General features: G+C 34.9%; 1 protein-coding gene across 1 annotated transcript in view; it reads right to left on the bottom strand.

The window, feature by feature from the left end:
• LOC131437353 (calcium uniporter protein, mitochondrial) overlaps nucleotides 1–12251 on the bottom strand; it is a 394136-nt gene extending 381885 nt beyond the window's left edge. Inside the window, exon 1 of the mRNA XM_058606628.1 lies at nucleotides 11205–12251. Within this exon, the coding sequence (XP_058462611.1) occupies nucleotides 11205–11357 (153 nt within the window). The 5' untranslated portion in view covers nucleotides 11358–12251. The remainder of the gene's footprint in view (nucleotides 1–11204) is intronic.
• Between the last annotated feature and the right edge of the window lie 11256 nt (nucleotides 12252–23507).

Below are 23507 nucleotides of genomic sequence, written 5' to 3'. Positions count from 1 at the left end.
TCTATAATCAATATTCAGATTGTATTGTTTTTTTCGCTGTATCCTATTGCGCATATTGCTATTGCGTACTGGACTTCCGACATCTGAATATCATCATCTGCTAGTGCAAATCGCTGCATGGCTGATAATAGTGAGAATGATCATTCATAATCATGTGTGTATTTAAATAATATTACTGTAGTGATATTGAAAGGAAAGAAATTTTCCCCATACTTAGCGGAGGTGGACTAGGTGATAATTGTGCAGCACTGATCAGCACCCAATATCAATCTCAGGAAATCAAAAACATTTCGTTAACATTATAATGCAAACACTGGTGGTATGAAGATTTTTCGAAGGAAGGTTTTCCCAGTGTTACTTGTTTGATCTTCCTGAAATGAGTCAGAATATGCATTGATTGATATGATTAACAGAAATGCATAAACTGTTGCTTGAGAAGATTGAGCAAGCAACAAAGGGAACAACTGCTTTGGAATATTATGCCTATTGAGAGGTTTTACATGAAGATACAGTTATGATTATGTCCAGATTTCCAAAACAAACTTATATGAAATGCACCGATGATCGGCGGACAAATTTGTTAGAGTTGGAACTAATTGATTTCCTCATTCGTCAACTAACAATCTCATCTTATTTGTCTTAAAAGACCTAATTAACTCTGACTAGAATAGCACATCAAACTTGTAACATGTTAACATAACTGGCAATGTAACGATCATCATAATGCACATTGCCCTTCAAGCAAAAACTTATATTCAGCCGACCGAACTCATCATGCAATCTTGCCATAGCCAGTTTTTTTCCACCCTTCCCTACAACAGATCGTTTCGATCTAACTCCTGCTGAATATATCCAGTCACACTTGTCAATCGTTCGGATTTTCGATTGCACACGAACAGTTGGTTCATTTTTACGAACGAACATAATCGCTTCCGATGATGTTCGCTGGCACTCTTTAACTCATGCATTGGCAATTGGGTTCGTGTTTCAAAATTTTGCGATTTTCAATTCTCTTATTCTCCGCCATCGCACGCAGTATGATACCGAACGAGTTTGAGTGACTCTGTTATGTATTATTGAGTACGCAATGGAACGATGATGCATAGTGAAAGATGATCGTGTGTATTCAGGGTGATGATTGATTTTTTCCGTCCTTGGTCATGGGTTAAATCAAACAGGTTTTTCAATAGTGTACTATTGAAAAACTTCAATATTGTTGCAATACACGTTCAAGTTGAAAATTTTCGATTCTATTGGTAGTTAGATTATATAAATCCTTCTACAGATCACTGAGCTATGAGCTTTCAAAATACGAGATTGGCAAACGCGCCTTATGAATTATCCTCTTTGATACTCTTTTATACCAAACATTTCAGAAAAGTTTAATTTTGAACTATTTGAGATTATGTCACACAACTGAAAATTTTATCCTAAAATTGTGATCATATTTCCGATGGCATGTCGCAAGAATTATGTTGATTGATTAGATACAACAGGAGATATTCACGATCAAAAACTTATCACTCTCTCAGAGGGTAAATTTTGAAAAGGTGCCCCATAGTAAAGTAAGTCGTATTCACGACAAAAAAAAACAGTTGAAGATTTACAAAAAGAAATTGAACATAGGTTTACTCTTTTGTGATTCGGCAAAATGTGTATTAGTTTTCGTACAAAGTCGCGATAAAGTGATCAACCCAAAATCCGATATTTCCGGATCCGCGAGGACTGTGAAATTTCACACAAAAAAGAAGATGCCAAATCTCAAGATTCCCTTAACGAGCAAGAAGAAAATGAAACCATGTTCCAATGGATTGCCTGTTGGTTTCAACCTTCCGTGAGACATAATTCTGCTCGCCGAAAATATAGGTACTGTCTCGAAACTTGACACCTTGCTGTACCGAATAATTAATGTCAGTTACTTTAGAGTCTTTACTGAAGACTATTTGATTGTTTCGCTACACGTTTAAGTTAACATTATAGTAAATCTCCTTTAAATAAGAGATGACATAGAACTAAAATTCCAAGTAATTTAACGCCATTGGTATCCACTATTAAAATGATCAGCCGAAGGGACCTCAAACAATTCAAGTGTCAGCTTCAGCCAAAAATTCCGAAGCGTTCGAAACATTTCAAAGCGAACATTCCATAGAGATTATTGAAAAGAAAACTAAATATAACAACGGTGATATTAAGTGCCGGACCAGCACAGCAGAACGAATCCTATTTTTATCCCAGACCATAAGATCTCCGCTTTTCTTGTCTTGACCTATTCATGCACGACTCACTTACTGAATGCACATGTGACAGAAAGTTGGTAAAATAAAAGAACTTACCGAGCACAGAGAGCAAAGCTCTCTGAATGCGTGCATAGACTTTGAATAGACAACCAAACCGAACACGTCTCATGTGACTCCATTCGATGTATTCTGTATTAATCAGATTAGGATGAATCACGCGATTGCGACATGACATCACTCGCTTATTTGGCACATGCTTCAGCAGCTACAAACTAGCTACTACTACGGAATGAAGACTAACGTCAGAAGTCAGCCTCAAAGCAAACAGAGCCATTAAACCCATTGCTCATGATTCTATCACGATGTCGATGGCAGGCGACAGGTGAACAAATTCGAGAACATAATTCAAGAATGCGTACAGCTGAAACCGGTCCTTTCGCTTTTAGATGCAACCATACGTCGGCTCCTAGCGGACGAGCACACAGGCCACACAGCCTATGAACAGACAAACGGACGCAAAGTGGTAGAACGTGCCACACGCGCACATGTCCGCAACTCGAAAAAATGCTACCCCCTTTAGCAGTGTGCAGGCTTACGCTCTTGTCTTATCGAAGTGACACACTCCCGGTTCAGCAGGAAGCCGGAATCAGAAGTCCACTGCTCTCATCATGATGATAATGGCACACGAGAGGATAGGATTTTTTCTGTCGTTTTGGACAAACATTGCTTGGCTTCAGTCGTTTGAACTTTTTAATTTGAGTGTCTGAAAGAATTCGATTATACGGAAATGTTGAGAAACACGATACCGTATTGTAGTACTTTGACACACGGGAGAGCGCACAGTGGACCATTTTCGATCACAAAATGGGTATAAACATAACACTAATCGTTCCATTTTAGAAAGGAAGCAAGCAAAGGGAAGTATGTGGAGTTAATGATTTTGGAGAAGTAGTAACTAAGCGTCACAAATATCATCTGACTTCAGCAGGAAACCAATTTAGAGTAAAGTTGCCAACGACAAACTACGATAAGTGACGGTTTAACATTACTTTCTCTTCCGAAAAATAACCAAATTGAGGTTTCACACAACGATTTATTTTATTGAAATAGTGACAGTAGAAAATTTGGTTCGAAAGTGTTGTTGCTAGAAACCACAAAACAAGACAAATAATTTTAATTTTTTAATCAATATTTTGATAAGAAATCCGTTACTGCGGTTATGGTCAGAAAATCATGAAACCAATCATTTTAACTTATCATGATATCATGAGAAATAACTCTTCTCCCATGAAAATTAATCATGGTTAGAAAATGCGTTACTTAAAGAATGCATTTCTTTCAAAGCTCGTAACTCTAATCTACCCAGATATCACTTTGAACCCTCTGCCTCAAGTGATGTGATAGATTAATAGATTAATGGTAAAGCAAAAAGCAGACATTGAAAAGCAAGACCTACTGAAAATGTTTACTTGATCCTGAAGCATGTTATTTAAAAATCGTGTTGTTTTACCCACCGGCTGATTGAGAATTTAACATAACATAAAAATAAAGATAATGAACCGAAAATTGACATCATAAGAGACTAAGCACGGCAACACTTTTCATTTGACAAACATCAATGTTACATTTTGTTTGAATGTATTCTTACATATTTGATGTGATCGTTGTTGCTAGAATAATATTCCGAGAGGTAGCGTGTAATTCCATTGTGAATTTGGAGCACCATCTAACGAAAATCGGAAAAATATTTTGTTCAATCACTTTGATTAATTTGTTTCATAGATATAACAACACAAGCTGTATTGATGCGCCTAAATATTATGAATAAAACGATTTTTTTGAAAGAATTCGACATAGAGTTTCTTTTTAAGAGGTTTTATTCACTCGTGTTTTTTCATGCAGTTCGTTTAAGTGCTTAAAACACAATTCTGAAACACAACATCAAAACTGAAGTAATGAACGCAAGTAAACACTTTATTTCTTGCGTCGTCGTTTTTCAAAAACAGAATATTTTCATTTCAACACTCCTAATACCAAGCCTAAAAAAGTTACGCGAAGCACCAAGCCTCAAAAAAAGTTGGAACGGTAACTTTGAGCTATCATAGCTCAGTTGTTACTTGACCAATTTCGATAAATTTTTCACCTTCGAATTTTGTGAAGTTTGTAAATTATTTTAAGTATATCATTATTGACGATCTTTTAGGAAAAACTAATGAAAATCAGATTTTTCCCGTTCCAAGTTTTTTTTTCAAGCTCAAAACGTGCCCTATCTGCATTCATGCGGCACCTGCATCGCGAATCGGATATTGAGAACTTCTACTTTACCGAGTCATAACTTTGTTGTTAGTCAACCGATCTTCAAAATTTGTTCACCATTGGAAAGGTACTACTTCCACAAATAAAATGCACTGAAAAAAAAACGAAAAATAGGGTTGTCTACCCAAAGTTATAATGAAAACTGTAGATAGTTGACCTAAGAAAAGGTGAGACTTTTTACAATGATCGTAAATATCTCGAAATTCAAAGCGATGACCTATATATTTTTACACATCATTCGATTGCTAGTGATACAAGCTACAATTTTCGCTCAACTACCATTCCTGCACAATCAAAAGAAAACATTAAACAATCGATGAATTTATAAATATATATGAATTTTTCATTTTTTTTCACATGTTTGTATATAACTCAAAAATTAAGGAGATGACATGTACATTTTTTTGATTCAAAATATTGGAATCATTACCAGAAACAATGTATTGATGACCAAAATTATATATCCGTTCAAAGAATCTCAAGAAATTTGGTACAAATACAGAGAATTTATATTATCGGGAAAATTTTGCCAAACAAAATCAAATCAAAACTTTTAAATTTTATGACTAATATTTTTTTATTATTTTAGTTGGAAATTATGAACAAAATTTACAAACAAACTGATACTTGGATTTCACTGAAAATTTTAAAAATTTTGGTAAATAACCTAAAACTCTAGAAATAGTTACATTTTTTGTATTGGACAAACGATCTAAACAATTTTTATGCACAACCCAAACGCAATTGATAAATACTAAAATTCTGATTTTGTTGTAGGTTTGCCGTAGAATCTCAAAAAATAGGTAAAAAATTAAAAATGTTGAAATTTCCGAGTAAAATTGCATTGCACAGTGGACCGGATCCACAATTTAGGGGGACAAAAACATTTGTGGCTTAACCTTATACTTTAGAGGTATGATGTCTTCAAAACAAATTATCAGTGAAGATAAGCCATATGTCAATGTACATGGTATTTGGGTGGCTCTTATTATTAAGGTGACTCAAAACTTTTTTTCCGGATGTATTGAGATAGAGAACTTCGGCAAAATTGTAGATAAACTTATATCGAGCAGCTTTGCTGAGGACACCATAGTAGTATCTGCAACGGTTTTAGTGTTACAGCTATTTTTAAAGAGCAACTTAGCGTGTTCCTCAAAAAATCAGATGTTTTGCTCTAGCATTTATATTTTTCTTTTTTCGTATAGGTATCTTTGAACATCTTTTAAAGTTTGTTAAAATCAATTTTTAATGATTGGCGTATTCAGGTAGCGTTTTCTGAACCGAAGTTATGAGCAAAACTAGTTCAAAAACAGGTAATTTTCAAACTGCTATATCTAACATTGAGGCAAACGAAAAAAAATCCGTTTCTTGTTTTTGACAGAAAATATTTTCGAGCATGTTTATAAAAAAAGGCGGAGGAGATATTTTTTAAATTTTGTTCAAACATTGGGTTTTTTCATTGAAAAATATTCGTATCATGTCATTTATTGGCTATATATGAAAATAAGGTATTTTTGTCTTCTAAAATGTCAAATTAATTCAAGTGCATATTCGGGAATAAATCGTTCTGCATTTTGCAGAATGGTGTCGCTTTTGTAAAATCTCTAAGGCCTCTCGGTGGTTGGAGGTTTTATCAACCGTGCATTTTGGCACCTGCAGATCGTTCAGCATCCTTTCGGGGATGCAGGACGATTTATTTCTTTATGTTTTGTGCTGTTTTCCCACCTCACCCAATTCCCAATTCCCTTCCATGTTCCTTTTATCCTTCCCTTCCCAACAGGAAGTTGATGTGAAGCTACGGCAAGGCGCGAATCTCCACATAACTAGTGGAACATGTCACTTGAGCCAATTAGTTCTGATAACATAGGTGCAGGGTTTCATTCAGAAAAAAGTATTCAAACGAAGAGGTTGTTTTTCGAGACGAAGAGCTGCAAATAGATTGGTTGATTGGTGCTAATCGCAAAGGCTGCTGCAAAGCCAATATTCGGGGCGATTCTAGTTTCATAAGTACCTGAAATAGTGGAACTCACTTCACTGCGAAAGATTGCCTAACCGATTTGAGAACTGTTTCATTTTGTAGTTCATGCACTAGCTTTCATGTTTTTCAAAAATCAAACAAAACTGTTTGAAGAATACATTTTTTATATGAGAATAAGAGAGATATGAGAAAGGCATCATTACACAACTAGGTGGATAAAAACAAGTTTTACTTAATTTCGTGTGATTTTTTGTGCTAAATTCAGAATTCTACTTTTTCTGAATTGTTTACTAATAGAAAATTCAAAAAATTTTCGAATTCTATACATTCCGAAATAAGTTTGTGATATTTAAATTTTAATATTCTATCGATTATAATTGATGTTGTTTAGGATAGCGGAAAATTTAAGATATATGTTTTTGTTCTTAAATGCTGAATCAAGCAATAATTATTTTTTAAATTGTAGTTGGTTTCTTTTGCCATGGGTTAGTATATGAAATTCATATGATTTTACGTTCTATTTCTTATTGTATAATAATTTGTATAATAAATTGAAATAATTTAAAATTTTCGTATTGTCACAAATTTTATTAATAGAAACAAACTCTACGTCTTTTTGAAACAGATGAAATCAAAACGGATTATAATATTTTCATTTCGATTTGCAGAAACGTTGGAACGCAATATATATCAGAAATTTTGAAATTTCCGATCTTCTACCGATTTTTCGAGATTTCACGGAAAACCAAAACCAAAAAACCTAATTTTAGTAGTTATCGATTCCGTTTGGGTTGTGCATAAAAATTGGTTAGATCTTTTGTCCAATACAAAAACATAATTATTTTTAGAGTTTAGGTATATTTATCAAAATTTTTAAGATTTTCAGTGAAATCCAAGTTTCAGTTTTTTTGTAAATTTTGTTCATAATAAATTTCCAACTAAAATAATAAAAAAAACATATGTCATAAAATTTCAAAGTTTTGATTTGTTTTTTTTTGGCAAAATTTTCTCAATAATAGAAATTCTCTGTATTTGTGCCAAATTTCTTGAGATTCTTTGAACGGATATATAATTTTGATCATCAATACGTTGTTTCTGGTAATGATTCCAATATTTTAAATCAAAAAAATGTCATCGCTTTAATTTTTGAGTTATATACAAACATGTGAAAAAAAAAATGAAAAATTCATATATATTTATAAATTCATCGATTGTTTAGTGTTTTCTTTTGATTGTGCAGGAACGGTAGTTGAGCGAAAATTGTAGCTGATATCACTAGCAATCGAATGATGTTTAAAAATATATAGTTTTCATTATAACGTTGGGTAGACAACCCTATTTTTATTTTTTTTCAGCGCATTTTATTTGTGGAAGTAGTACCTTTCCAATGGTGAACAAATTTTGAAGATCGGTTGACTAACAACAAAGTTATGACTCGGTAAAGTTGAAGTATTCAATATTTTCTTTGCGACGATTATGCCAAAGGAAAGAAAATTGTAAAGCAGATAGGGTATATTGGGCGCGTGAAAAAACTTGGAACGGGAAAAATCAAATTTTAATTGGTTTTCCTTTACCAATTGTCTGCTATAAAGTTTTAGAATCAATCTACGAACTTCACAAAATTCGAGGGTGTAAAATTTATTGAGATTCGTTGAAAAACAGCTGAGCTATGACAGCTCAAAGTTACCGTTCCAACTTTTTTTGAGGCTTGGTATTTGGAGTGTTAAAAGAAGTTCGTCGTGAAATTCGATGGATCATGGTCCGAGCTTTTCACTGAATTTATATTGCAAAAATGACCATCGTTGCAAAAATCACTCATAACGCCTGAATTTATGTTGCAAAAAATACCATCGTAGCAGAAACACGCCTGAAGTTATACTCAACAACTTCAAGTGCGTTACGCTTAAATTTCATCGAAATCAGTCCGAATGGATCATGATTCGAGAAATTTTAATCATGATGTATTATCATAACAAGAAAATATATTATTTTCCCCAAATCATGACTCGTTTTGCTCATTTCAAGAATCGGAATTTTGCCCGTGTAACAAATATTTTATTTGTGTGCGTTCCTGTCAATTTCTTGACAAGCAATTTCACAGCGAATTTAGTTTGAAAAATAAGTTTGAACTAAATAAACTTTAGAGAAGAAAAATTTAGTTGAAATAAATCATGCATTTTTGTTCTTAGAAAAAAAAGATTTCTTTCTAATTACCAAGATCTTTTTTATCCTACTTCTTTATCGATTTATATTCATTTTCAAATTGTCAAATGTTTTCAACAGCAGTTAAGCCCATTTCTCGTGGGACGATCCAATTGTTCGCATACCACAATCAAATCCTGGAACACAGTTCGAAAAAATCTTGTGATTTTACATCTTATATCAGGTGTACAACTTTGCTTCCGCCGTTTTTTCCAAAATTAAAAGCTTTCTTGCGAAAAAGTGCTTACAGATGTATTATTCAAAGTATTGTCCGTCGCTAGCGAAAACTTTCTCCCATCTTTCCGGCAATTTTCGGATCCCGGATCTAAAAAAGGAGTCCTCTTTCGACGCTATCCATGAAGCAATCCATTTTTCCAACTCTTCGAAGGATTGAAAATGTTGATCTACCAGCCCGCGTGCCATCGAACGGAATAGGTGGAAGTCAGAAGGGGCGACATCTGGAGAATACGGCTGTTAATTTTTTTGAATAGTAACAATGTTTCAAACTACTGAATAGTTTTTTCTTTGGCTCATCTGTAACATGAACTCGAGATCGATTGTCATAAACCGATTTATGTTAAACCGCGATGTGGCATTAAAAGTGCTAATGCGCTGACGAGTCTAAGACTAAACGATAGTAGAATGTGTGAACGTGATTGTGACAAAAAGAAAAAAAAATGTGCATTTTATTTTCACAAACTTGGATTCAACTGACATGTCTAGTAATTGAATTGAATTTTATACCGGTCAGAAATAAGAAGTTTCTCACCAAGGCTGGCTAGAAGAAGCTCATATGAAGCTTTACGCAAAATAGAGGGGAAATTTCTATAGAAGGTGAGCCGATAGCAGCCCTTACACGATCATTAAAAGTGTCATTACTAAGTAATGACACTTCTGCTCAAACGCTCGTCATTACTGCATTACTGTACATCAATATTTTTTAGCATTACACGTTCATTATTAATGATGAGTATTTGTAACTACTCCAGCAATAGCAATAGCAATATTTTTATTTTCGTTTAGCTGAAAATAAATTTGATTTGCCATTGAAACGTTAAGATTAATTGATTATTAACAATTCAAATCTACACTTTGTCATTTTTTCGCGTATAGTTCTAAAGATATTTAGCACTTCCACAAAAAATAAAAAGAAGAAATAATGTTGGTAATGATGGAAAATCCGGAATTCCATCATTACTCGTGTCATTACTGAACTCGTAGACCTTACACGATCATTAAAAGTGTCATTACTTTTTAGTAATGACACTTTTAATGATCGTGTAAGGGCCGCTGATAATTATTGCAATACTTTGGCTTGTTTACACTAGTTCAGTATGTTATTTTTTTTTCAATTCACATACGTTTATTCTTAGATGAGTTTGAGTAAAATGGACAGATTCTTTTTATTTCTTTTTCTTTTAGGCTATCTTCCTCGTTTGCTTCGATCATCCAAAGCAAAATGGTCCTTACTCGTAAAATATTCCTTTCCCGTTAGACTGATTAAAATCAGTTTTGATCAATGGCGCAGCATAAGCAGCGGTATTATTTCGAAAGTGTTTTCGGGAGCTCGTTTTTGGCATCACGAAAAAATCCAGAACTTTGCGTGTGAATGAACGGGATCTTTAAGCGATCCGTAGTCTGATTTTCTTCCAACTCGATCGGAACCTCACTGACAACTGGATGAATTCAAACGAAATGCTCTAAAGAGTGACCGAAGAAAAGAGAGGGGCTAAACACTGCAATTTTTCTTGGTATTGGTTCTGTCTGATGCCGTTTTCCTTGGGGGAGGCTACAGGTTCACCTATCGCTCCTTCACCCATGGATTCGTCATCGCTGTTTTCGTTGGCTGTAGTTGTTGGCAGCAACGTGATAAGTTTTTGTTTTAGATTTTCGTCTTCATTATTTTCTTGATTGTTGGTGTCTTTGTTTATCATGGCAGAAGTTTCAGGTAACGTTTTTCTAGTTGCCAATTTCTGTCAGATTTGCTTGAAAAGGGTATAGCAAACGTTTTCGATGTCATTGAATACTGGTGTCTCCTTTTTTACGTTCGTTATCTCCATATACGTACACGATTTCCGGAAAACACCAAACCTGAGTGTTCAGCAGAGCATAACGTTGCGTTGATCAGAACCAACACAGGAAAGCTGTATTGGCAAAGACACAGAAAGCCACGATGCGAAGTTATAGGAAGTGAGTCGGTATCAAACAAAGCAATGAGGCCATCCTTAAGAAGAAACTTTTCGAATTTGCCACAAAATTGCTTGTTTTGGCTAGCAATTTATGGATAAGAACAGAAAAAACCGAGTCACATCTAAAGCCACCATTAAGCACGTTTTGTGTTCATGTTCCCACCGTACTTCACAATTTGTCCCACTGTGCGAAACGCACTAAACTTCCCAATCGTCGATTTCTCTCAACTCTCTGCCGTATCTTGCTCATTTTTATTCATCAATTCCCATAAAAAGACTCACCGTGGCTACTACGATCCGAAACGCAGTCTGCTGGTATTGCTGTTGTTGGTGCCGCAGTTGATGAAAGTTGGCAGCGAGTGTTTTTAATCCACAACGGGACAGGTCAAGCTTCAGTAACATTTGACATTGGCGAACGCAGACACCAGGCGCCATTTTCGTACCCTTCGTCACAGATACGGAACACCGACAAGGAACCACAAAAAAAACACCTAGGATACTATCACACGCACTGGATTTAGCCTAAAATTGAACCGCTGCACCGGACTTTTTTTCTCCTTAAACGGCTGAAACGCGACGGGTTCTCACCAAAACGTGGACACACACTTCTCCCGCTTTCTCTTTCTAGGATTCTTATTAGAACTTCTCCCAAACACCAATCTGAACCGCACGGGCTGAATTCCACGGTTTTATTCCCAAATATTGCCTTCACAAATGCATCAATAATTTTTAACGATCGCACCAAAGCTCGCTCACTTTTACCTTAGCCCAACAAAAAATAGGTATCGATATTTTTCAACGATTTTACAATCACTTCGCCTGCAATTCCAATTCAAGACAATTTCCCTAAAACAAAATTCAACACTCTGCTGCCGTACACCACACAAAAAAAAATCACATTGGAACTCGAAAACCTGTCACGCCTCTGCGAAATGCCCGACCGATCGGTATCGTGTTTGCTTCTGGCACACGCACACAAGAAACGAGCACCTCACCGGACAATATTATTATTGGAAACACCAGATTATCCACCATCCACAGGAATTCACGGCCGCACGACCAAACACGACTACACGCCAGCAAAACTCACGCGGGTCCCGTTTCCGAAAGATGACTGACTGACCGTCGAGGGATTTTTGTATTCTGAACACGGTATTCTCGGTCGCGAACCGATCCAGGGGAAGAGCAAAAATAGGTATTCTCCCGAACTTCACGACAGGCAGGAGCAGTAGCGAAAAAGGACGAACCGATAGGAATAGCAGAATATTATTCTCACACGCGCTAGAGCAGCAGCCGGAGGTTTTGTTTTGTTGCTCTCACCAGATCAAAACATACGACCGCGAACCGCATACCAAACACAAATACTAACGCATAAACGGCAGCGATGAGCTCATGCTGAAAACGTCAGCTGAGTTGTGACTTGTGAAAGCAGGGATGCCAGATATATGGGGAATTCATTTCGGAGCAGAAAATCATCATCGCATTTCTATTTTTTTTAACACCCATTGCATCGTTTGTTAACAACCAATTCGTAAGTGAATTCTAGTTGATTCGGTGCTTTCTGAGAGTTATTCAGAACAGTAAACGAAAGAAAATCCTTTTCTTTACCACGGGCGTCCATGAAAAAAACATCATTTTTGCGATTTTTTCAGAACTATCGTTCAACAAAATAAATTCAAACGTTTATAAAGGCATCATACGAACAACATTTTGAAATTTTTTCTTTGAAAAATATTGAGAAATAAGTCGGTGAAGAGGTATTTTTGAGTACGGTTCTTAAAAATCATATCTACTGTATCTCTGCACAGACTAATCAGAAGTCAATAAATCAAAGCAGCATAGATAGAGTATATGTCTTTCTATACCACAACGTTTCTGTTTGAGTTTTTATTTTTTCAAATCCTGCTTTCGAGAAAAACGCGTTTAAAAATTTTTGTCTATAAAATCTAAGGAAACAATCTAGGGAGCCCGTAGGGTCTAAAATTTTCAAAATATCATAATTTTTCTTTTGTATTTTGTTATAATGAAACATTTCAAGAATGTTTTGTCAAATTTTTAAGTCAATCGAAGCAGAAATCTTGGGCCTATGCACCGAGCTCTTACTTCTTTGCTGTAAATGATAAGCAAATATGAAAACCCATAACTTGTCACGGTCATTTATTGGCCGCTACCACAGAAAAACTCGGAATTCAAGGAATTTCAAATCAGGTACAATAATTGATTCAATTGCTTAGCCAGGATATTAAAAAAAGTGGTATATAACTAATAAAATATTGTTGCGTTTGTAAAAATTCCATGTCTAACAATTTCACAAGGGTTTGGAGCCTACTGAAAAATTGGTAATACCTTTTACATTCCTGCTTCCGTTCGCAAAAAAAAGTTACGATATAATATACTGGATTTCTGCTTCCATATCTCAAATGGCGACAATTTCAGAAATTTCTCATAAATTTTTCTAAAGCTCTACATGTCGGTGTTAATACGTTCAACCAACAAGCGTCTCAAAGAATATTATTCTCAACTTTTCTAGGGAATTCTTATTTATCTGTTTCTTGATATAGCATGACTTTTTGTTAGCAGCATTTTTTATGATACTTTCATCGCTCATATAATAAAAATAAGTTCTCTGTAAAATCCTTTTCTATTATGAATAAATCTGTCATTAAGCGTTTTTATCACTATAGCTTCTTTTTATGTTTTTGCTACACGTGACACTACAAGTTAATACAGGATAAATCATTTCATTCCATTTATTTATTTCTTTACTTAGAGGCCTTTATCAACACACTAAAATTTAATTCCGCTTTTGGTGAAAATTTAGTGTAATCATTTTAAACAACCGTTATTTCGGTACAGAAATATTATTTTATTATTTATTATTACGGAATTCTGTTATGAAATACAAAATTCATACGGTAAATCTGAATAGACGCCGAGTACGGTAAAAATCGTACCGTCCGTATGGTGAAATTAATTTCCAATTTCCAAATTTCTGTAAATACTGATTGTCGTGAAAACTAACTGCCAGACAGTTATTAAAATTTTGAATACGTGTCTATTAATTCACCAAACGAAAAACAAAACTTGAGGAGCTCGGTGAATGGATTGAGATATAGATGAATAAATTTTTAAAACATCAGACTTACTTCCTCTAAGCTATTTATTTACATACATGAAAAAAATATTATATCACTATGTCTAATTGTTACCAACACATATCGTTCGAGGATAATTTCTGCTGGACTCGACGGATTATGCAATGTGCTGGTATGCGCCCATAATTCCGGTCAACCGGGACGTTTCTTTAAAAAATATTTAAATCTGAAGTTGTAAGTTGTAACTTTGTTCTGTTTTTTTAATCAAATTTAAATGAAGAATTTGAACTAAAAAGAAAAATAATAAGTTAATGAAGCATTCGTTAGATGATTCCACTCGGTTTACAGAAAAGTTCGGCAATTGTTTGAAAATTCAACAAAATTTCTATTACCGAATAATTAGTTTCATTACTATTATCGAAGTAATCCATTCAATTGCTGAACAGATTACCAATCGTTCAGTTATTGAAAATTCAGTAAAAAATTATCGAATTCAGCGAAATTTTCTTAATGTGAACGTTGTCATTCAGATTCGCGAAATACCATTATTGAAATTATTCTGAAGACTAACTCCACTTGTACGTGGCGGAAATGAAATACACGTCCTACAGCAGCACCACATGTTGGGCTAAGAATCCTTTCTATTTCTTAGCTGATAGTTCAGGCCTAGTCGGTGTCAAAACTGACCAATTATAATAGGAGTTACACGAAGTTCAACAATCAATAATGTTTGATCAGTTTTAAGTTTAATCATCTTGTGTTATTTGCATTGTAAGCTAATTATTGTTCGTTTTGAAGAAGCTGTATCTATTGTTGCACAAGCTACAAAGCTGAGAAATCTGATAAAAAAAACACAAAACTACGCAGTGTGCAGAATTTGAAATTTCAGAGACATTCATTGAGAAGCGATTTGTCCAAAATCTTTTTGGTTTCTCCAATGTCCCTTTGACATAAATATTGTGTCAACCTATCGAAACTAAATGGAACGATAGCATTTCTCAGAGCGTTATTTGGTCCATGTATGAAATAATTTAAACAGTTAACTAGCATCTTTATGGAAATCAAAATAAATAAATCCCGGATAATTCAACCGAATTTTGTTATAGTGGTAGTAACAATTCTGGTTTGACTGAACCAATGTTCTAATTTTCGGTAATGTGGAAGTATGCATTAAATGATCTGGCACCAATCGATACCAGGAACGATGCTTGAAATATGTTGACACTGTATTAATTTACTACAGGGAAGACGAAATGTCCAGAGATGCCAGTATTAATGTATAGAATGAAAACAAATAATCGCCTAAATCGTTCATTGATCAGTGCTCAAACATGATTACGGTTTCCAACAGGCAGAGCAAAACTGAAAGAAAATAAATAAATAACAAGCAATTCTAACGATTTGTAATGGTAATATAATGACACTAAGAATTCTGGTTAGATTCACCCAATGTTTTTTTTTATGTACGCTACCAAAATTTACTTTTCTTTGGGTTTCGTCTTAGACTCGTCAGTTTTTATGTAGGACTGCTCTAATTGGCATAGTAGTTCAATATAAACTGTAATGCACTGACGAGTCTAAGACGAAACTTTAAAATAAGCAAATTGGATTATGTGTCGCAAGCACAAATATTGGATAACACATACCAAAACTTGTTAAAAATGATCGTTTGCGGTCTGGTTTTAATCAACGATGTCTTGGTTTAAAACAACCATAAACTCATTGGATTTACATCGTTTATATGCACATATTTGCAGAACAAAATTTTTGTTCTTAGCTTTTAAATAAAATTACAAAGTAATCTCTAACTTGAATTTATTATTTGTTTATTAAATTGAAAATCAACGCATTCAACGTTTTTCAATCAAATTCTCGGTTTAAGTAATGTTTATTTCGTATTACCATTGATTGATAGATGTCGTGTAAATTTTATTATTTCCTCGATCTAAAATATTATCTATCTTATTTTATGTTCAGTTCAAGCTGGAATATCATAGTGGTGAATTAAAGTCTATGTTTATCTTGAACAAAGTCAAGGTAATCTAGGTTAAATCAAAATACAAAATAACATTATAATCTAATAATAAATAACATTATAATCTAATAATCACGTTAGTGACACAGCAAAGACAAAAAAAAAACTGAGAAATGTTTTCCTGGATCTAAAAAGTTCTTTCAGTTCTGTAACGTGAACTTTCAAGTAAGCATAATTACTTTAAAAGGAGATGCTTGTAATGCTATTCATGAACAGCTGAACTAGTGCTCCGCTTCGACTAATTACCCAATCTACTAGAAGTTCCTCAATTACTTAAAAAATATCCACTTTACTGCTTAAAAGTGCACGCGGAATGGTTGAATACTTGAAAGTACAGAACAAGATCCGCGAGAACTTTCTCGCTGCATAGAAACTAAACAATGTATTCTAGAAGCAGCGTACTTTTGACAAACGTAAGTTATTACAGCAATTGTCAGAAAAAGTTTACTGGCTGTCCGGTATAACCAATACTGAATGTTCAGAAAAAGCAACGAAGTAAGACTTACTAATTACTGAGCCTTCAGCAATTAGAAGTAAACAAAGAATACGTTTTTTTTATTTATTATACATTGCATTACTTATGTATGATGACTAAGCGCCGGTTGACACGTCGTTGAAGTTTTTCGACATAACCTGTAATGACTCTTCAACAGGGAAATTAGAATCTAGAAGAATGGATGAAAGCTTTCGATAAATATTGAACAATTATTTATAATAACTATACTTACTTAATAGATCGTAGATTTTCCCGTCTTCCTTTTGGAATTTCATTTTTGCCTTTCTCTATAGAAAGGTATTTGAATTGCTGAAAAAAAGCGACTTTCGAACAAAGCTTCGGAAACCCATAGTGTTACATACCATTCGACTCAGTTCGACGAGATCGGAAAATGTATGTGTGTGTATGTGTGTACACTTTTCGAAGATTGTTATGCGCGCTCATTTTTCTCAGAGATGGCTGCACTGATTTTAACAAACTTTTTCTTTTGAAAGCTACTATTGGACCATTGATCAAGCTCGAAGGCCAAATGGCTGTGACTTTTGGTTCCGGAGATATAATGGTATAAGTGACGTAACCGACAAAACGCATTGTTTTTTATCGCTCAAATGTATTTAAGGGTGTCAATATTTTGGGATCACCTCTAATTTCGTAAAGCGCTATTGTTAAAAAGTTTAAGCACCTCGAAAAAAGTCCCCATGCAAAATTTGAGCTAAATCGGATATGGGTAAGGGGTGCTGCCCGGCGGTTAAGGTTTGAAAATTTTCGATCTTGAAAAATCACCACAAGGGGGAGTACATAATATTTCCGAAATTGGAATTTTTTTTATGTCAAACGTCTTAGAATTGCATGAAACGTCGAGATTTAGTGTCATCTCAAAAAAAAATTTTATTCTTATTTTGAGCAAAAAATACTCAAATTCCCTTAATTCAAAAATGAGCAGATAGGTTGTAAATCAAGCTTAGAGTACGTGCACTTTTTATGAATTTGAGTGGTGTGTCACTCAATTTTGAGTTATGTTCAATGAGGGTGTAGATAAATATTACATCAAAAATAATAAATAATAATGATTTCATTCAACGAAAATGTAAGGTGAATTCACCTGTAATTTGAAAATATCTTTTAACCAACTTTACCTAAACTTCGCAGGTTTCAATTTTATTCGTTCAGCAAATTTACTTCCTCTTTTACATGTTTCGGACGTCAAAATTTCCCATCACGGTGACGTTGTGTGGGATCGTCTCCATAAGAATTGAATTCTTCTTATTTATTTATTTACTAGCTGCTCGGAAATGTTTCGTGAAGGCAAGGCTAGAAATTGTCCTCCCCATTGATACTCCGATTGTAATGAAACATAACTGACAACCCGATTGAACAATACTTCGTTCATGTTCAGATTGCGAATGATCAGCGTCCTATCTCAGATCTCACAATAATCATAATTTTCAATGTATTCTCGACAAATCGGGTCAGTTTTATATTTGAACACTTTTGTTAGGAACATTTGAAACACCTCGGTCTCTATAAATACCTTCCTAGTAACCTCTGAGTTTCATGTGTATATGTGCTTGTGGGTAATGTCAGAGACATAACTGGATCTCGTGAATACGAAAACAACTGACATGTTCCTTAACACTTTCGTATATCAATTAGTTGATCAATTGTATGAATTATGCAACCATTCCCCTTTTCCACATTTTTCGCAAAAACAAAGAAGGCTTCACTTGATCTAGATTACTGTGAATTTCACACAGCGAAAAGTACACAAATCTAACCAAACTGTTCTAGATTTGCACTAAACTGAGGAAATTCGCCCTTTTTCTGAATAACTTCGTATCGATTTTACGATCGTATTTCATTTGTATTCCTAATAACCAAAGACATCATATTAACAAGATATCCAGCTCTCACATTTCCCAAACAAATAATTGACAACATCCTTTTTTGCGAGCATGTCGCCCTCAGGTGAGTCCGCATCGAATCTCATACATAGAAGTAGGGGAGAGAAATGTCAAATTCGTACGCGCCAAAATAGCAGGGCTGCGCACCCATACAATTGACATGACATGTTGAATGAGACGCCGTGCGATGGCGTTGCTGAACTGAAGATTGAGATCGCTCCAAGCTGACAGGGTCTGTAATAACGCTAGCTAAATCAATGCTAGCTAAGATTCGATCGAGCCACATTCGATCGAAAAATCAATACGTCGTTATTCAGAATAAGGGTGATTTACCTTCCATTTGCGAACAACAAATCCTAATAGTTCTTTAGAACACTTTTAGAGCCATTAGAACGGCTGATTTTGTGTAATGCTCTCTAACGTTGTTTTTTCACCAATGCTAATGACTGGCAGCTGTGACGTAATCGTTCTTGCCGAAAGCGAAACTAGCTTTGCAAATGATACAAAACACTTCTGCTCGCAGTGGCGATAGAATCCAAACTGATCCAATTTTTGTTGAGAGGTTTCTTTTTACGTGTTTTCGTTTGTAGCCTTTTCACTAACGGCTCTAAAATAGCCGCATACAGAATTTGAATGTCGATTATTTCATTTAGGATTTGCATAATTTATTGAAAAAAACTATCAACATTCTGGAGGGATTCGTTTCTAGCATTCAGAAGGGTCGAATTGTGAAACTCACTGCGATATTAAGCACTGTTCGGAACATTTTTCCCGAACGATTTGTTGTACAGCAGCAGATATTTTGTTCTCTTCCTCTAGAACGCGTTCTGATTGGCTGGTGTTGACATGGGTCAAATAAGACAGGTTTTTCAATAGTGTACTATTGAAATACTTCAATGCATTTTCTTTACACGCTTAAGTTGAAAAATTTCGATTCTATTGGTAGTTAGATTATATGAATCGTTTCACAGATCACTGAGCTATGAGCTTTAAAAATACGAGCAAGGCAAACGCGCCTTATGGATTATCCCCTTTGATACTCGTTTATGTCAAACATTTCAGAAAAGTTTAGTTTTGAATTATTTGAGATTATGTCACACAACTGAAACTTTTATCATACAATTGTGATCATATTTCCGATGGCATGTAGAAAAAATTATGTTGATTCGTTAGATACAACAAGAGATATTCACGATCAAAAACTTATCACTCTCTCAGAGGGTAAATTTTGAAAAGGCACCCCATAGTAAAGTAAGTCGTATTCACGACAAAATGTATGACATCATTATTTCCACGCAATCGCTCAAAATTTTCTATCTGAAAATGATTATTTTATAACGGAAGGCTGTTTATCATCAAAACTACATTCGTACTATAGAATAACTTTTTTATACCATTTGTTTTACCCCGACTTTAATCATTTTGGTCGTTCACCCTGGGAGAAAAACGTATAGAATAACGATTCAGTTAATACAAATGTTGTTGTAAACTTATTTCCATCATCTTGAGTCGACAGTTCACATAAAAATGCACATTGATTGTAAGATTTCTTCGTCTATTCAGATCAATGTTGAGAGTACCTCCCTCTTGTGATTATTTTTGTGAACTTCACTTAGTTGCTAGAAATATGCTGTACTCCTAAAGAAGTAAAGAATAAAAAAGTAAAGAATTTTGTCGTAAAACCCGATATATTTTCCCTTACACTTTCCATGTTCGGGGCACTCGTTACACTCACTCACCCCCAAAATAACCTTATAATCTCTTTTGATGTGAAAGGAGTTTCTGTATTAGTCAAGAAGCATCGCTTTTTATCGAATAAATTTTATATTGAACTACCCTTTTGTTAGTGAATTTACTACAGATCTCCTCCATGATAACCCCGAGTTGTGTAGAAAGTATCTGTGCTTTTTAAAAAAATCGTTTCCCAACCTTGGTATATGTGCCAAACTTAATGGTGATTCGTTTAATTGTTTCGTAGTTATGCTGAGACTTACATACACTCGCGTTCATAAACAGGTTATTTCCCTTAGTTCTTTAAATTACCCGGCAAAATGGAACCAGATCTTTTGAAATTATTTAAAGAAAATTGCGTTGCATTCAAATTAACAACAGCAATACTATCTTCTACGACCTTGAAATTCTTGCCACTCTCTTGTTTTACGAAAAATGGGAGATGAAAATTTATTTTCAAAAACCCCTTCTAGTCTAGAGTTTACGTACCGCATAAAAAAAACCGTATAACTCTGAAAATTCGCATAAAAACCGCATAAAAAAATCGCATTACTTTGAAAATTCGCATAAAAAATTCGCATAAAAAACCGCATAAAAAAGACCTTAGTGTATATAGATAGATTTATTTATTTAGCAGGAAAAGCCCGATGGAGCTGATATATCACAATCTCTCACTCCAGCAGGCATAAAACAACACGTGATTGAAGCAGATCAGCAATGAAGACAGCCTTGCAAACGTTCTTACGAACAAACAGCGGATTTATCTCAATAATAATAACGATATTTGTAACTAGGATGGTTGAATGGGTCCTTCCATGGTCGATTGCGGAGTGCAAATCGAATGAATTGCGTTGAACAGCTTCGACACGATCGATGTCGATTTGATAATGAGGGGACCGACCATACGATTACTGCGTATTCTAAAGTTGATCGGACTAACGCACAATAAAGAGTCTTCAGGCAATGTGTATTGGCAAAGTTCTTAGTGATCCGAAATATGAATCCTAAGAGTTTGGAAGCTTTCGAAATTACATAATCAACGTGATTCTTGAAACACAATTTCTGATCGAAAATAACACCTAAGTTCTTTACCGAGGATTCACGTTTGAGGACATTTTGCAAGAGATGATAGTCGTACATAACTTATTGAGCGTTTTCGGGACAAAAATATAATGGAACATTTGGAAGCTTTTAGTACCATCCTGTTATCGTGGCACCATTTGGCGAATGTGTCAAACTGAGCTTGCAGAAAACGTACGTATTCTAGTTCCTTTATAGGATGATGTGGTTTGAAGTCATCAACAAATCAGTTGAGGTAATTGAAGAAGAGTAAAAATATGAACGGTCCTAAATAACTTCCTTGGGGTACTTCAGAGCTAACAATAAAAGGAACTGTTGTGCAGTTTCCTATTTTCACCGATATCTCGCGACCAGTAAGATATGAAAGCATCAAATCCAGTAAAGCACCACTAAAGCTTAGTTTGTCGAGTTTAGCAATTGTTATTTGATGATTAATTTTATCAAATACCGCTGAAAAATCTGTGTAGATAGCATCAACCTGAACATGCGATTGTAGAGATCGGATGATACAAGATGTATAAGCTACAAGGTTTGTAAATGTTGACCTCTTAGGTATAAAACCGTTTCGAGTTTTAGATATGTAGTCCTTGCATTTGTGAACAATGAAATTGAGAATAATTTTTTCAAATCAATTGGACACAGCACATAGTGAAGCTATTCCACGGTAGTTGATAATATCAGATTTGCTACCTTTCTTAAAAATTGGAAAAATATATGATTTCTTCCAGGGATCAGGAAAAGTCCCGCATTTAGGGAAGCTAATTCAAACTAATGATGACCTTAAAGAGCAGGGACCGTCTGAATCGTACATAAGTTTTGTTATTACTATAATTTTTCTCTATTAATATCTTGTAGAAAACTTTCGTGGAGAAAAGTTAACGTATACGTCAGTCACTTAGACATGCTTCACTCATGGTTTCATTAATAAGACTGGCTAGGTATCTCAGGAATAGCTTAATTTTTATTGTCTGTATCTTACTTGATCATACAACGGCTGTGACAACGTGACATCAAATTTTAACTATACACTTTTTACTACCCGTGGACGAAAAGCACTTCCATGTCAGCCAAGATTTCTCCAAAATTTCTCCATTTTCCTCCACGCAGAGCCTATCACGGATTTATTATCTTGTGGTTTTTCGGTAGACATTGCTAGTAAGAAGGGTATCTCTAGCAGATAAATCATAAAAACCAGTAAGAGCGCTTTGAAGTTCATGACTGCCGATTTAGACAGCAACTTGGTGAGCTGGAAGAGTCGAACGCAATATACATCACCGGTTTTATGTTCAACGGTTGCGATACAGTTTGTAGATTTAATCTTCGAATGTTCACAGTGGATTAGTTCAGCTTCGGTTCTGCTTAATCCAATCATTTCAACGAGTTTTTAGTTAAACATTTTTTGAATGTTAGAAGAATTACGGACAACACGGAACCTTTGTGGTTGAAATAACTTCAACAATAAATGTAAGAAGTTATTTTAGTTTCAGAGATTTTGAAAAACAAGTCCGTTCCAGCAGTCGTGCTCTAGAACGGCTCTGATAAAAGGCTGATCTGTGATCTTGTGATCGAAGCGACCATAGATAAAACATTTTAAATTAGGTTTATAGATGTTTACTTGTGATGCAAAGCCATATCTTTACCCTAACGATAAAACAAATCGAATGTTAGAAATCTATTTGTACCTTACATCGTAAAACGTTGGTTTCGGGAGTTTCGTGATGGCCAGAACTCCGCCACCGCATAAGTATGCAGCGGCATTTTCTCCGTTGCGGTTACACAAGAAAATGTGCAGAAAAATACTTCAAATGTTGTGGGTCGATCGGAAAGTGTAGCTAGCAGATGCCACAAGGATTAGTGCTGAACGTACACGCAATTTTTATGCGAAATTCTGCATATAGAAATCTTATCCTGCCACTGGATTCCGCGCATGCTGTCGCCGGATCAAAAACACGAACGCGAGCATACTTCGGATGCGTCTTTTACCTTGACAGTGCGAAATTGGGTGTTCCTTTGTAGTCAAAGGATGACTATTGATGAAACTTGGATACACTATTAGACGTCAGACATATCAAAACGACTGCCCGGCAATGGGCTGAAAGCGACACGAAAGTGATGATAGAACAACCATAATCGTACGCTAGTCCACTATTTCAAGAGATTTTCTTTTAACATTATTGTGCATTGTTACCTAAAAGTAAAAAGGATGTAAAGGGCATTCTTCAGATCAAAGAAAAAAACAGAAACACG

The sequence above is a fragment of the Malaya genurostris genome, chromosome 3 (genome assembly GCF_030247185.1).
Source record: "Malaya genurostris strain Urasoe2022 chromosome 3, Malgen_1.1, whole genome shotgun sequence".
Lineage (NCBI taxonomy): Eukaryota > Metazoa > Arthropoda > Insecta > Diptera > Culicidae > Malaya > Malaya genurostris.
This window is presented reverse-complemented; position numbering and strand designations above follow the sequence as displayed.